This window comes from Rattus norvegicus, chromosome 2 (assembly GCF_036323735.1).
Source record: "Rattus norvegicus strain BN/NHsdMcwi chromosome 2, GRCr8, whole genome shotgun sequence".
Taxonomy (NCBI): Eukaryota; Metazoa; Chordata; class Mammalia; order Rodentia; family Muridae; genus Rattus; species Rattus norvegicus.
This window is the reverse complement of record NC_086020.1, coordinates 204,069,984-204,086,814: the sequence shown is the minus strand read 5'-3', so window position 1 is coordinate 204,086,814 and position 16,831 is coordinate 204,069,984. Positions and strand designations below refer to the sequence as shown.

General features: G+C 35.5%; 1 protein-coding gene across 1 annotated transcript; it reads left to right on the top strand.

The window, feature by feature from the left end:
* Window positions 1-904: 904 nt before the first annotated feature.
* On the top strand, window positions 905-15,714 carry Amy1 (amylase alpha 1). The gene is made up of 11 exons (NM_001010970.1): window positions 905-953; window positions 5,611-5,805; window positions 6,130-6,276; window positions 7,956-8,153; window positions 9,346-9,576; window positions 10,281-10,414; window positions 11,051-11,173; window positions 11,267-11,366; window positions 13,421-13,539; window positions 13,642-13,767; window positions 15,498-15,714. Exons 1-11 carry the CDS (start codon window positions 951-953, stop codon window positions 15,685-15,687), a joined length of 1,566 nt encoding a protein of 521 aa, NP_001010970.1. The 5' UTR covers window positions 905-950; the 3' UTR covers window positions 15,688-15,714.
* The last annotated feature ends 1,117 nt before the right edge of the window (window positions 15,715-16,831 follow it).

Genomic DNA, 16,831 nt, shown 5'->3' with positions numbered 1-16,831 from the left:
ACATTTTACTGAAATACAAAAGAATATGCTTTCTGCTCTCACCTTATGGAAATTTCTCCAAAATTGACCATGGATACAAAGCAAGCCTCAGTAGGTACAAGAGTTTTGAAATCACTCCCTGCACCCTATCTGAAAACCACTTATTGAAGCAACAGAACCAGCAGAAATGTTACAAAGTCATGGAAACTGAATATCTCTCTATTGACTGGAAACTGGGTCAAGACTTAAAAAAAGAAATGGAGAACTTTTTAGAACCCAGTGAATACACAGCATACCAAAAATTGTGGGACACAATGAAAGTGTTGCTAGGAGGAAAGTTCATAGCACTAAGTGCCTACATAAAATCCCATACTAGCAACTTAAGAGCACACCTGAAAGTTATATAACAAAACAAGAAATTACCCTGAACAGAAGTAGCAGATGACAAACTCAGACCTAACAGCAGACCTTTGATTCAGTGAATCTGTTCCCATTATGCTCTCATTTATTTTATTGATTCAATTTGGCTCAATGATAAACTAGTGTGACCTTTAAACTTATTCTGCCAGACTTTTACCCCTATATTGTATATCAGTGATTTGGAGGAATAGTTGAAGGTAGGAGAAGACGGTGTGTATGGAGAAAGCAGACTGGTGAATTGTGCTGTAATAGAGGTGGTGATAGCAGCAGCGGAGGGAAGGCAGTGGCTTCTAAGGACACGAGGGTGAGGATGCCCGGTCCATCATAGGTCACCGTGGAGCTCAGATCACAGTGCTGACAGAATGCATATTTGGAGAATTACATAAGATTTGAAAGAGAGAATAGTGAAAGGAAACAACTTTATAAATTTCTAATCAGGCCTTTTGTTTGAACTGAAGAGTAGTTGAAATGAAAATAGTGAGATTTCTATAGTTTTCTATTTGACAAAAGCTATACTCTAGATTTGGATGGTTGCTGGTTGATACAAGTTGATGGTAAGTTACTCTTAAATTATGTTTGTCTGTTTGTTTTTACTTTCCTCCCGTTTTGTACTTAATTAGAGATTTATTTTTATTTCTTTATGGGTTGATCGCTGTCATTTAGGGTTTCAGGGTTTCATGGTCATGTTTCGGTTTGTTGACAGTTCGTGTTTGCTTGCCCAGCAGTACAGCCTGGACTATTTGTTTTGGAAATGCTACTGAGCCTTGGCTCCAAACTTACCTTTATTTTTAGAGATGTGGTAGGCAGACTTGCTCAACTTTGTCTTTCTCTAACCTTCATGTGCAACTTATGCTAAGCCTGTCTGTATTTTTTTTCTTGTGGATGTTATTGTTGGGTAAATGACTACTGTTGTGAGACAGAATGTAAAGTAAAACATTAATACATTGAAGGAATTATGAATTCTTGTAAGCAAAGCAACCACAACTTGATCACCTTTATGTAAAGTATCTTCCTAATACTTTAGAATTGTAAAAACTAAAACTAAAAGCTTTCAACACTAGAGAGAATGTTAATAGATGATCATGTTAATACAGATGATAAAACTGTTTGTGAGGATGTGTCATTAAAGAAACCCTAATATTTTAATGACATTGCCATTACATTTTTCTCTACAAAGACACCTAACTGTGAGTTCTCTGGGCTACTAACTACAAATGGCAAGAATATGTAAGCTGCCTTTTATTGACCATCGTTAATTTATTTGTATTTTATAATGTCTCGGTTTGTCATAAATTTCACAAGAATATAATAAGGAAATTAATTTTGTAAATAATGAGTATTTGTATATGCAAACAGGGAGATTAGAGAAATAATTTAGAATTAACCGTGTTCTTTCTTAACATTTAAATAGTGCCTTTAAATTATCTGACTTTGATAACCACAAGAAGTTTTAGCTAAGTGCCTAAACTTATGAGAGCTGAAGCATAAAGAGGAAACTTGAATCTATATTAGAGGCTTCTCTCTGTAATACTAATACTGAAGTAATAAGACACCTATTTTATAACATTGCTAAACTGCTTTTGAGAATATTATGTATGATTTTAGTCTTATTTCTTAATGTTACATAGGATTATTAATTTTTCTTCTTTTAAATTTTAATTCACAATTTGCATATTTGTGGAATGTTATTTGGCAATTCAATAGTGTTCAAACACTAACCACATTAGGGTTATCTAGAGTTTTTGATAATCTTGTAATTTTTATCCATAATACATATGTGACTATGGTTGAGTTCTTTATGTATATTGGCTATTAGTCCTCTATTAGATGTGGAATTGGTAAAAATCTTTTCTCATTCTGTAGGCAGCCACTTTATCCAATTTACATAAACTTTTCAATTTCATGAAATCTCACTTATTAATTATTGATATAACTCCCTGTGCTAATAGTTTTCTGTGCAGAAAGGCATCTTTTATGCCAATGAGTTCAAGGCTATTCCTCACCTGAGTTCTCTGATCTTCAGGGAGTGGAATTACATGCATTCTTCTAATGGAGACATCCAGTTTGATCAACACCAGTTTTAAGAATGGTGTCATTTTTCATTTGGTATTTTTGGCTTCTTTATCAAAAATCATGTTTCACATGTGTGTTCATCCTTGTTTCAGTCTTTAATTTGATTACAACGATCTACCTGTCTCTTTTCCTGCCAATATCATGTAGTTCTTATTATTACAGCTGTGTAACACGACCTGAAATTGGGAATGGTGAATTATTTACCAGTTCTTTTATTGTTCATGATTGTTTTCCCTATCATGGGTTTTTGTTTTTCTACGTGAAGTTGTGAATTCTCCTTTTAAAGTCTAGTGAGTATTGTGTTGGAATTTTGATAGGAAATGCACTGAATCTGTAGACTGTTTTTACTGTCAATCCTACCAATCCAGGCAGATGGCAGATCTTTCCATCTTCTGGTACCTTCTTTAATTTACATTATCAAAAACTTGAAGTGTTTGCTATATAAGTCTTTCACTTGCGTGGCTTGAGGAATATCAACATATTTTGCATTATTTAATGCTATGGTGAGAAGTGCCCCTTCCATGATTGTTTTCTCAGTCCATTTGTCAATTGTATATCATAAGACTACTGATTTTTATTTATTTATTTTTTTGAGTTAAACTTGTATCTGACCAATTTTGCTGAGATTTTTAAAAAAATCAGCTATAGAAGTTCCTTAGTGAAATTTTTGGTTCACTTATACATAACAAGATATCATTTACAAAATAATGATTCTTTGACTTCTTCCATTCCAATTTTTATGATCTTGATTTCCCTCAGTTTTGTTATTAAACTAGCTATAACTTGAAATGCCATATTGAATAGCTATGGACAGAGGGGATAAACTTTCTTTCTCCTGATTTTAGTGGAATTGCTTTGAGTTTCTTTTCATTTAATGTGATTCAATGGATATAATATTATAAAGTAGAGCTTTAGAAATTTTGATGAAACAAAGAAAATACTGATTTTTAGTTAGATGTATTTCTAAATTTTGGTCACTGTCAATAATTACATAAGCCTATTTGACTTTGTTTACCTGGTTAATTATGTGTGTGTGTGTGTGTGTGTGTGTGTGTGTGTGTGTGTGTGTATTGCATGTATGAGAATTGAGTACTGTATATGTTTTCTGATATAGTGATTATCTACTATAAATGAGGATATAATTCATGTCTTTTACACTCTACTTGGAACTTATTACATGCATGTCATAGCCATTTGCTGAGTCCAGAAGAGTGTTTACTATTCATTTGTTGGGTCTAGGAATATTAGAAATGAAGTACATCTTTAATAAGTATGTTTCAGAAAGATGAATGTGTAAAGGTAAATATATCTATAATATAAACCAAACAGACTTCAATAATCTAACCTCTAAAAGCTGTCACACATCAAAGTTATTCATTACACCTGGGACTATAAGCTTAGGCTAAAAAATTTTTTTTTGTTGAATATGTATTGAGTAAACATGGATGGTAGGTAGGTCCATAGAATATCATGGAAGCTTGAAATCGTATGTCAAATATGAACAAAAATCTAGTTCTTTAAAGGATTTGTTTATGCAGTTTGTTGTTGAAGGAGCAAAGGAGAGAATTGTAATTGAAAAAGAAATGTTGCAGTAAAAGAATAAAAAAGGCACGCACAGGGTGCCTGGTTCCCGCATGTACCACTCCGCACTTTCTTTCCCCAACTCCCTCTGTCCTGGATGGCAGCACAGCACCCTGTCACTCTGCCCTGCCCTCATTCATAGTTTCCTTTATGGGTTGCCACAAGGCCAGGCATACATATCCCAAATAAACATCCCAATTCCACGGCGGACCCAGTGCATTCCACCACCGCACGCTCTCTTTAACTCAATTAAGTCGCCACGTGAAAGAACATACCACACAATACCTCTGATCCAATTGATAAGATATAGCTTGCCCATCTAGAAAGCACAAAATCCTGTACATACCCATTCCTTAAGAATAGTCATAACAACCTGTATCTATGCGCAGAGACGAATGTATCTATGCGCAGAGACGAATCTTAACATCGCGTGGCCGTGTTCTCCCAGTCCCTCCTCTCTCACTCTGTCTCCTTCTCTTCTGCTTCTCCCTCCCTTCTAAAACCTCTGTTCCTGCCTCCCTTCCTTCTTGTCCAATGACAGGCCTCGTTTATCTTGTCTGCCTTCACCTCCATAATGACATCAACTTACAAAGAAATAATTAAAATCTTTAACAGTCTTGACAAACTTCTCAGACCTGGTATTTTCTCATTTCATCATCATCATAATTGATATCACCTTCAAATACCTTCATGTTTAGCATTTCTATCCTACTTGCTATTAGGCTCCACTTAACCCACACAGCTACTGTTTTTCTAACAGTAACCTGCTCTGTTTATGTGCCAAGTCACTTACCTCATTCAGGCACAATTATAAAATCTTCCCAAAGACCTGCTATTTCCATCTTTACATATCTATAACCTGGTTTCTTTCCACTGACAGGAGTGAACCTCAATTAATTTTTTCATCCTCAGTTTCTACTCTTGTAACTTTGGTATTTTTTCCTTCATTTTCTGGAAGGTCTGGGGCTATTTGATCCTCTGACATAATCTCATTGTACCTTTCCATTTTCTGATAAGCTTTAGTCTTGCTGATATTTTTGTTCTCATTATTAATGTTTCTTACATATTTTAAGTGTCCTATATGTGTAGGTGTTCTTGATAGCAACACAAAATTCTTTAGGAGAATAAAGTGGAGATTCATTGATTACTCTGTTTATATTTAAAAAGGAAAAATAATTTTATTATTATTATTATTATTATTATATTGTTATATATGAAAAGTCTATAAGGCTCAACTCCAATTCTCCTGAATGGATGATGTCATAAATCTTATCTAATATAAATCAAATAACACAGAAAGACTCATATAAAAAACACCCAAACCTACGTCTACATGCATGCACAAACATTCATGTATTTCTGGAAAGGGCTAACGTTTCTCCATTGGGATAAACCACTAAGATTTATTAAGAATTCATGGGGCATTGAGATAGCTTTCATGAGAAAGTTTTTGAATGTTTTTCACATTTGGCATTATTATTGGTAATTGCTTATAGTATATAAATAGCTAGCATAGATTTCTGCTAATATTTTTCATTATGTATTTTTTCTTGTTAGAGAGAATACTGCCAACATCATAGCAGAATGAAATTCTTCCTGCTGCTTTCCCTCATTGGGCTCTGCTGGGCCCAATATGACCCACATACTTTTTATGGACGGTCTTCTATTGTCCATTTGTTCGAGTGGCGCTGGGTTGATATTGCTAAGGAGTGTGAGCGATATTTAGCTCCTAATGGATTTGGAGGCGTGCAGGTAAGATTTATTCCCAATTCAAATGTGGAGTTTACTGTGCTTATATAAAATTGTTTTCTAATGAATTTTTATTATTCTTAAGCATTATTTAACTTCCCACATAACTTTCATGAGGAAGAAAAAATGGCAGGGATGGCAACTTTATATTTTTTCCTCAGACACCAGGAGACCCTCTTAATTGTGTTGCCAGTGTTTTCAGTGGTTCTGAAGCAATGGGAATGAATTTATACCAGTTAAGAACTGCAAGATCATTGATAGTTTTCTCCAGGATTTATTTATGTAAAGTAAGCTGTTAGCTAATTATCTTAACTTGATTATTCGTAGGTTTCTCCACCCAATGAAAATATTGTGGTCAACAGTCCTTTTAGACCATGGTGGGAAAGATATCAACCAATTAGCTACAAAATATGCTCCAGGTCTGGAAATGAGGATGAATTCAGAGACATGGTGAACAGATGCAACAACGTTGGTGTACGTGAGTTATATGTCTTTCGAAGTCAGTTTATGCAAAACCACGCATGCTCTGTTTGTCTCTTACTCTTTCTGAGCAAAACGCTTGATACTTTTAAATTTCTTTCTTTACATTTTGGCTATAACTCAAAATTAACTACTGTTTATTGGGTACCTTTAAAAATTCTTTCATACGAACAATTTAAAGAAGAGAACTTATAAAGCAAAACTTTGGCTTTTAATCTTTATAACCATACTCATTTTTAGCAAACCTATTCTGATTAGAAATTACAAACATCAGATGCAAACTTACTGCCATTTTAGGTAATTTATTAGTCCACTTACAAATCCTGTATTATATCTTCTTTTAATAAAAAGACCCTTTTTTTCAGAGACTAAGATTCAGATAAACTCCTGTCAAAATCAATAATGTCTGCTTTTTTAAAAAGTATTTATTTCTTTATTTTTTTATACACTCCAGATTGTATTCCAGCTCTGGTCCACCACCCCTGCGACTATTCCATGTCCCCTAACCCCCCCCCCGCCCCCACTTCACCACAACTATAAACTTCCTGGGGCCTCCAGTCTCAGGAGTCCAGATTAATTGAAACTGCTTGGTTCGCCTACAGCGTTGCCCTCCTCTTTAGCTTTCTCCAGCTTTCCCTTAATTCAATCAGAGGGGTCAGCAGCTGTTCATTGGTTGAGTACACATATCTGCATTTGACTCTTTCAGCTGCTTGTTGGGTCTTTTGGCAGGCAGTCATGATAGGTCCCTTTTTGTGGATTCCCCATAGGTTCAATAATGGTGTCAGTTCTTGGGGCCTCCCCTTGAGCTAGATCCCACTTTGGGCCTGTCACTGGATCTTGTTTTCCTCAATCTCTTCTCCATTTCCATCCCTGCATTTCTTTCAGACAGGAAGAATTATAGCTCAGAGAATTGACTGTGGAATAGCAACCCCATCCCTCAGTTGATGCCCTGTCTTTCTGCTGGAGGTGAGCTAGACAAGTTCACTCTCCCCACTGTAGGGCATTTTGTCTAGCGCCCCCCCCCCCCCCACACACACCCGCTTTGAGTCCTGAGGATTTCTCACTTCCCAGGTCTCTGGTTCATTCTAGAGTGTCCTCCCAACCTCCTTCTTCCGGAGGTCACCTGTAAATCCTCAACCAAATATTGACTATTGTTGATCTTCATTTCACATTGACTCTTTGTCCTGTTAAAAACGAAGCTACAAAATATCTATTTATCTATCAATCGATCGATCTATCAGTCTATCGTCAATCATCTATTTATCTATCATCTACCTATCATCGACTTATATGTAGTTTTGTTAGCATGCTAGTACTTTAGTGGTGGAAATGTAGAATATAAGTGTGGAAGCATGAGGACTACAATAATGGTGCTCAGAGGAGAAAAAGGTTGAGAATTAAAAAATCTGGATGTCATTAAGCACATGGTAGTTTTGGGAAGGTGTTTGACATGTGGTTTATTTTCTTTAGTTACTTGAGTATAGGAGTTTGAAACTGAAATCAATATTCAAAAACCTTCACTAGTAATTTGGTGGCTCAAGGAAGTTGTTAAAAATATTAATATTTAATGTATATAATATGTTAATATATATTTTTTATTAGCATGCTTCAGAGTTTAACCGACTTAATTTTAGGTCTCTAAGCTGTACTGAAGTACACATTCTTCTCTGCAGGTCCGTATTTATGTGGATGCGGTCATTAATCACATGTGTGGGGTTGGGGCTGAAGCTGGACAAAGCAGTACATGCGGAAGTTATTTCAACCCAAATAACAGGGACTTTCCTGGAGTTCCGTATTCTGGTTTCGACTTTAATGATGGGAAATGTAAAACTGGAAGTGGAGGCATTGAGAACTACAATGATGCTGCTCAGGTGAGGAAAAGATCAGAATTAAGAGAAAGTATCAGGGTCATATGCACATGAATCTTTTGGAATACCATTTGACATATGGATTAGAATCCTTATGAAATATATTACTAGGAGTTAGAAACTCAAATCAATATTCAAAAACCTTCTCCTAGTCTCTTGATGGCTCAATTAAGATGCTATTAAAAGTTTTATGTTTTATTCCTGTACCACTTAAGAGAAGGGGTAAAAGGAAAAAGAAAGGACACAGAGGGTTTTCTCAAACAACTATTAATATTATCTACTTTATCCCCCCTCATCCAGTGATTATATTAGAAAATATCCATAGTGGAATGTAAATATTCCCAGTTTTCCTAAAAAACTTTATGAAACTTACTTTCTTGTATTGGTTACTTTATTTATTTACGTTCCAAATGTTATTCCCCCTTCCCTGTTTCCTCTCTGCAAACCCCCATCCCATTACCCCTCTTTCTATGAGGGAGCTCCCCTTCCCTCCCACTCACTCCCACTTCACTCTCCTAGCATTCTCCCAAGCTGGGGCATCTGAGCCTCCACAGGACCAAAGGCTTGCCCTCCTATTGATGCCAGATGAGACAATCCTCTGCTACACATGCAGCTGCAGCTATGGGTACCTCCAGGTGTACTCTTTGGTTGGTGGTTTGTTCCCTGGAAGCTCTGCTGGATTGATATTGTTGTTCTTCCTATGAGTTTGCAAACCCAAACCTGTTCAGCTGCTTCAGTCCTTCCCCGAACTTCTCTGTTTGAGCCTCCATGCTCAGTTTAATGCTTGGCTGAGAGCATCCATATCAGTATTGGTCAGGCTCTGGCAGAGGCTCTCAGGGAACAGCTATACCAGGCTTCTGTCAGCAAGCACTTCTTGGCATCAGCAATAGTGTCTGGGTTTGGTGTCTGCAGATGGGATGGATCCCTAAGTGGGGCAGTCTCTGGATGGCCTTTCTTTCAGACTCTGCTCCACTCTTTGTCCCTGCATTTCCTTTAGAAAGAAACAATCCTGGGTTAATATTCTTGAGATCGATGGGTAGCCCCATCCCTCAACTGGTGGCCATGTCTAACTTCTTTATATGGTTTCGACAGGTTCTCTAAGCCAATCAGTGAATATTTGTTTAGTTGAAGGAAATCTCAGGTAACAGTTGACATTTATTTGTTGAACACAGTTTTGTTTTATTTGTCTTAACAGGTCAGAGATTGTCGTCTGTCTGGCCTTCTGGATCTTGCACTTGAGAAAGATTATGTTCGTACCAAGGTGGCTGATTACATGAACCATCTCATTGATATTGGTGTAGCAGGGTTCAGACTTGATGCTTCTAAACACATGTGGCCTGGAGACATAAAGGCAGTTTTGGACAAACTACATAATCTAAATACAAAATGGTTCTCCGAAGGAAGCAAACCTTTCATTTATCAAGAGGTAATGTAATACATATATGTACATATAAATTGACATTGTTTTATTAAACAGAAGATAGATGGAAGATTGTTTTAAATGTAATTTAATAGGTTAATGCCTGAGTGCTTTGTAAACATGCAATTTCTTTAATTACCATTTATTTAGATATTATGGACTTAATTCTTTATCAGAATAAAGGTCTAAAGGAGTGTGGAGAATTTATTTAGCCTGTGATATTATTGTGCCATTTAGTGTATATTCAGGGACCATTATGCAAAGAAATAAAATCTTAATTGCTGACTCGTCAGTATTTCTAGATTTAAATCTTGTCTTAAGTATTATGAAATGCATAAATTTTGGATAAATTGATTAACATTTCTGTGGGCAGTTTTCATGTGAAGAAGGTTAATGATGCTTGTATTTGTTTTCTTTGGAGATTCAAATGAATTTGTAAGTGCTGAAATTATTTATCTGACAGTAAGTACTTTGTTAATATAAATATCTGAATTTTCAATTATATGTTAAGTAAAATATATCAACCATTTTTACTGGATAAGAAATGATATTTTCATTAAATTTCTTTTAGTATTAATGCATATACTTAATAAAGAAATGAGGAAAACCACTTTGAACATGAATAGAATATGACATTGATAGGATATTACTTTTACATTAAATATTTTGATATTTTATTCAATGACAGTATCCTCCTCTTTTTCCACTAGGTCATTGATCTGGGTGGTGAAGCAGTGTCAAGTAATGAGTATTTTGGAAATGGCCGTGTGACAGAATTCAAATATGGAGCAAAACTGGGCAAAGTTTTGCGCAAGTGGGATGGAGAAAAGATGGCCTACTTAAAGTAAATACATCACACTTTGCCATTTTGTCTGCCACAGATCTGTTGTCATATTATCCCAATACATAATCATCATATAACCTCCTAATTTATTAAATATTTATCAAGACATTAGCTATTAAGCAGGTTGATTGCTCTCTAAGCAATAAAAAAATCATCTGGAAATAATAAATTTCATTTTACATATCAATAACAAGGAGGCTTTCTAGTAACACAATCTGCTAATGTCAAGATATTACTTGCAAAATTGTACTACTTCCAAATTAACTGCAATGTGGTTTTATTGCTGCACTTACACATGTACTGCAGTAAATTAATTTACAATGTTAAACTGCTCATAAGAGGGAATGCTATAGCCAATCTTTTTTTGGGTGGGTGGCTTTTCATTGTATATATTGCGATTTGAATATTTACCCTTCCTGAGTCAATCTACATTGCTGTCTTACATGAGTAATGTGGATGAAATGCAAATAAATCTTATATAAAATTTTACCTAGAAGAAAATTTTCCTGTGGAATAATCATCTGGTTAGAGAATCGTGAGTTAAATGAAAATGGATTATAGAAAGAGGTACAGATTTAGGATAGTCTCAATGTTTTTATTCAAGGAATAATATATGCACATATTTTTAAAATCTAGGAACTGGGGAGAAGGTTGGGGTTTCATGCCTTCTGACAGAGCCCTTGTCTTTGTGGACAACCATGACAACCAGCGAGGACATGGTGCTGGAGGATCATCCATCCTGACTTTCTGGGATGCTCGGTGGGTTAAGCTGTTCTTTACTTTTTGTTACATGTCCTTTAGTGATAGTCACATTTCTAATTTTCTATTGTGATGTTGTTTTGTAAATTTCAGACTCTATAAAATGGCTGTCGGATTTATGTTGGCTCATCCTTATGGTTTCACTCGGGTAATGTCAAGTTTCCATTGGCCAAGATATTTCGAGAATGGCAAAGTAAGTTTAAATGTACTTTTGAAGAAAGAGAAAGCAGTCTTGTTATAATTTCACATGAAGTTGTTACACAAGAGACACGCCATGAAAACTATTTAATACACTTTTAGCATTGTGAGTATATTATAGAACCACATACTTGTTCATCACATTGAAACAATAACGTGAAAACTGGAGAACAAGAACACAAAGTAAAACATAGGGGTCTAGTAGTACTTAACCTTGTCCATGTAATATGAGGATTGTGTATAGTACACCTGAGAGGAGGAAATCAGCTCTTGTTTATTAAACAAAGACAAATATTTCCTAAATACTTTTGGATTTTTCTACGAAATGTAAAGAAACTTTTCAATTTATCTGTGGTTACCTTGAAAAAATACATGAAGAAAAATTATGTTAAACTAAGCACATAAATTTGAAGACTTATTCAAGAATAAGAAATGTTACAAAATATTTTGCAATACATTAATCTGAACAATTTTACAAACCAGCTAAGGGTCTGGAGAGATGATTTAGAGAGTAAAGCTCTTGTAGGAGTCATAGGAGTTCAGGGCCCTGGGACCATGTAATGCTGAGCTGATTCGGTGTCTTGTAACACAAGTGCCCAGCAAGTGGAAACAGCAGATTTCTCAGGTATCAAGTTAGGGGAGAAACTTTGCCTCTATAGAATGCAGAGAGAATATTTATTTTAGAAAGATATTTAAATGTGTTGACAATCAGGAAATGCATATTAAATTTTTAGAAAACATTAAAGAATATCAGAACATATTTATTAGCACCTTTTTTCAAAAGGTGGCATAAAACCAATTGATATCATATATAAATACTTTACAGGCATTAATATTTTATATAATCAAACTGTATTTCTATTTTCTAAATAATGACACCCAGCCATAAAGAAATTATGTATATTGAATCAAATTTTAAAATCCATTGGTAATAAACCCTTTACAAAAAACCTTGATTTGTTGTGATTTTCACATCACGTCTTCTAATCCCATTCATCTCCCCATTGCTTCATATCTGCCTACTCCCTTGCAACTTCCTCCCAAATTAAAAAAAAATACAAGACAAACAAACAAAAAACACCTTGTTGTGTTCCATAGTATATCCTTTTGTCCACATACGTTTATTTGCAAATATTTAGTCATTGGTTTGGTTCGAGGCTTCTGGCTTCTGTTACACCATAGATACTGGAGGCTCTCCAGTTTGCTGGGGAGAAAGGGAAGGCATATGCCCCTGAACAGCAGACGAGGGATGGGGCTAGCACTGCTTTCCTGAACTTCTGCCATCAAGACCAGCTCTATTATGCTATACAGGTTTGGTGCAGGGTGTGTTCTCCAGAGTAGGACAGCCAGTGAGGGGCAGGGCCTTCTTTTCTTAGTCTGTGGACAACTACATGCTTCCAGGTGGCAGTCCATTCCAGGGATGCCCTAGTGGACTTTAGTGTCAATATGAGTCATGGGCATCATCAACACAGACCCAGACACTGCCCACAGCAGCAGTATGGGCTGATACTTTACCTTGGCCTCAAGTGGGACAAGCTACTCACATAAGGTTATCCCTCTCTACCCTCACGTGTCCTGTTCTGGCTCTTTATAGTGCTCAAACAAAGCCACTTCTCTTTCTCTCACATCATCCCATCACATACTTGCACATCATAGTAGCTCCCATTGTGGCTGGGCCACGAACCATGCAGACCTCTGCTTTCTTTCTGCCTGGCAGCACCACTGAGCCTGATCCTTAAACCTCATATCTCTGATGCTAAAACTCTTGCCATTTTAGTGAGATTAAAGCAGGAAGAGAGATATTAAGAAACCATTGCATGGAAGACACTGAGTGAATAAAATTGTATAATTCTGTGAAATATGACCTGAGAGAGCTACGGTATATACACCGAAATAGTAAATACTCTGTAGTGGTCTGTATAAATACTGAAGGAGTTAGTACCTAAATAGTAGATACTATAAAGACTCAAGTAACAGAGCACTTTGAGTTCAGTGCATTGGAAATGCAACATGCATGTTAAAAACCTAAGGCTTTTCCCTTTAATTAAGGATGTCAATGACTGGGTTGGACCACCTAATAACAATGGAGCAACCAAAGAAGTGACCATTAACTCAGACAGCACTTGTGGCAATGACTGGGTCTGTGAACATCGATGGCGTCAAATAAGGTGGGATGTCCCCTACAGATCTTGTGTAATAAAGTTGTTTAACATTTTATTTTAAGTAGATGTTTAAGAGTACCAACAATTCACCTGATCCTGTGCTTTTAGGAACATGGTTGCCTTCAGGAATGTGGTCAATGGTCAGCCTTTTGCAAACTGGTGGGATAATGGCAGCAACCAAGTAGCTTTTGGCAGAGGAAACAAAGGCTTCATTGTCTTTAACAATGATGACTGGTAAGTGGATATCACCTAAGTAGGATTATATACTATTATACTCTTAGAACCTTCTATTCACTTTCTGTTCACTTATAGCTTAACATCTTTTTACTAATGGACTTAAGAAATATAATACAGAGTGACCTCAAAAATGTAGAAAAAAATCCTTGCTCTTAATGTGTTTTTCAATTTTGTAAAGTTTAAGTAGAGTTATGGTATTGCTGTTGTTGTTGATGCATTTTTACACTGCCATGTGTAGATATTCTCATTCATATACTCATGTGACACCTGTACAAAAGACATAAACATTCAATAAAAATCTTAAAACAGTGAAATGATGGGCAGTATTAGTTTCAAATTATCACACCCTAGCTCTGTATCTCAACTATTTATTTTTATGTTTTTTGTGGTATACAATCCAAAAATGTCTGCTTCTGTTTAATAATTCTCTTTTCCTCTGAAATTAATCTTGTCAACACATTTGTATACTTGTCCATGTCTGATGGTTTTTCTCAAGAAATGGAAGTGGATTGGTTCTACAATCTCCAATATTTGGCCTTCCATTTGAGACACATGCTTCTTTTCCTTCTCCTTTAATAATTTCCTCCTATATAAAACTACACTTAGAGAATCTCTTTGTATAAATCAGAGTTATCTTTTGCCCAGGTTTTCTTTTCTTTGCTCATTTAGATGATTGTATGAGTTTTTTAATGCTGTGATAAAGCAGCATGTGCAAAGGAACTTATACAAGAAAGAATTTATTTGTGCTTATAGTTACAGATGTTTGACTCCATGAAGAAAAGATATGAGGGCAAAAACCAGAAGATGATGGCTCACATTTTGAACCACAAACACAATACAGAAAGAGCTGATTAGAAAACATACAAGTGTTTTTATTCTCAAAGCTGCCTCCAGTAACAAAATTTCTCAAAATAGTCCACATCACCCACTTCCCCAAACTGTGCCACTACCTAGAAACCAAGTTTTAAACTAACCATGTACTTTTTTATATGCTAACATCATACATATTATATATAACTATAACTATATAAGCATGTATTAGATTAGACCATTAATTCATAATTTCTATTTATACAACACAAATTCTAGATAAGTATTTATTTTTTCTTTTTTCAATGTCAATGTTTACTGAATAAAAATAAATCAATAAGATTTGTTGGTTTTATTGCTTTTAGTGTATCAGGTAGAACTGATTTCCCTTGAGAGTTAACCAAGGCAAAGAGACTTTACACTTCCAGCTGATCTACTAACATGAACTGTCAAGTCACACATTACGCAACAAATCACTCTCTGCATATGTTGTTTATAGAATAGTTATGAAGGGTTAAACAGGCCTCAGGTAGGTTTAAGCAGTTTCAAGAGACATTGAGAAGGCCTTACTGGAGACAAGCAGAAGACTGCTAGATAAACAAGAACGGCTCTTTAGGCATTAGATAAGAAAGCCTGCTGGACTTTTGCTGAAGGCACTTCTGCAGAGCTGAGGTACAAGTTGAGCATCAGGGAGAGTTTGGAATTTTAGAAGTGAGAAGGTGGATCAGGACTAAGGAGATGCTAGAGAAAAAGGGTATCAATGTCTCCAGGAATATAAATGGATGAAGAAACAGACAGCAAGTGCAATTGGTTAGCGCGCACTACTTTGAGGACAAGTATTCATTTTGGAGATAGTTTGCTTTCTTACATTTGTTTATGTTGAATTTGATTTCACAATTAACTTTTTACTTTTTCAGGGACTTGTCAACAACTCTACAGACTGGTCTTCCTGCTGGCACATACTGTGATGTCATTTCTGGAGACAAAGTCGATGGCAATTGCACTGGAATAAAAGTCTATGTTGGCAGTGATGGCAATGCTTACTTCTCTATTAGTAACTCTGCTGAAGACCCATTCATTGCAATCCATGTAGAGTCAAAAATCTAAAATTTAAAATAAACATAAATTGAGAGCATTAATCATTTGAATTTCCTGTCTTTTATGTAATTTAATATTCATATTTCAATCATATTTAGTAAAATCTATAGGTGATAAACGTGAAAAGGTAAAAAAAGAAGCTCATTAGAATCGTATATAATTATGAGAAAATTATATTCAGGATTTTGATACATTTTAGAAGATTATCATTAAATTAGCTGTCAAAAGAAATTCTCAGATTTATGAAGTCATCCTGACAAATATATTGTTTTATCACTTATACCATTCGTTTCATGGTATCCTAATTTCTCATTACTTTGATCATATTTACTCCTTTATCTTCTACTATTTCCTATTTTCACTAGATCCCCACTTCTTCCCAACAAATCCCTCCAACCTACATTTTCATGTCATTTTGCGTTGACTTTCATGGTGCTGGTTTCTAGTTCACTTACCAGATCTGTAAATCCTCTACAAAATATTGACTATTATTGATCTTCATTTCACATTGACTTTTTGGCATGTTGAACTTGAAGCTATAAATTACCTATCATCTATCTATCTATCTATCTATCTATCTATCTATCTATCTACCTACCTACCTACCTATCTAGCTATTTATATTTCTTAAGTAGGGTTGCTTACATGACCATGACTTGAAAGTCACTACTTGAGTAAAGGCAGTTTACCAGGGGATAAACACTAAAATTTATAATTTCCCCACCCTAGCATCCATAAATTATTTATAGCTCCTTAGGAAGGGATTGAGGCTTCTGGCATCTTCCCCAATCTCTGGTGGAATCTTTATATGTCAGGTTTCAAGCAGAACTTGAATAGTTTACCACTGTTGTATGAGTTCATGGATGCAACAGTCATTTCATGTACAAAAGATAACAACTAAGAGCATTTCTATCCATCTCTGATTTTGCAGTCTTTCCATCACCTCTTTCATGATACTATCTGATGACTGAATAAAGCTTATAGATATCCCCTTTGGTGATGAAGACTCAATTTTAACACTTTGACAAGTTATGAGTCTCTGCTTTGTTGTCACCTACAGAAAATAAAACCTAAAATCAATGGGTATAAGCATAACCCTGTAGAAAATAAATGGATACCATGATGTCTAGCTAGTAAACGAACCATAGGAATT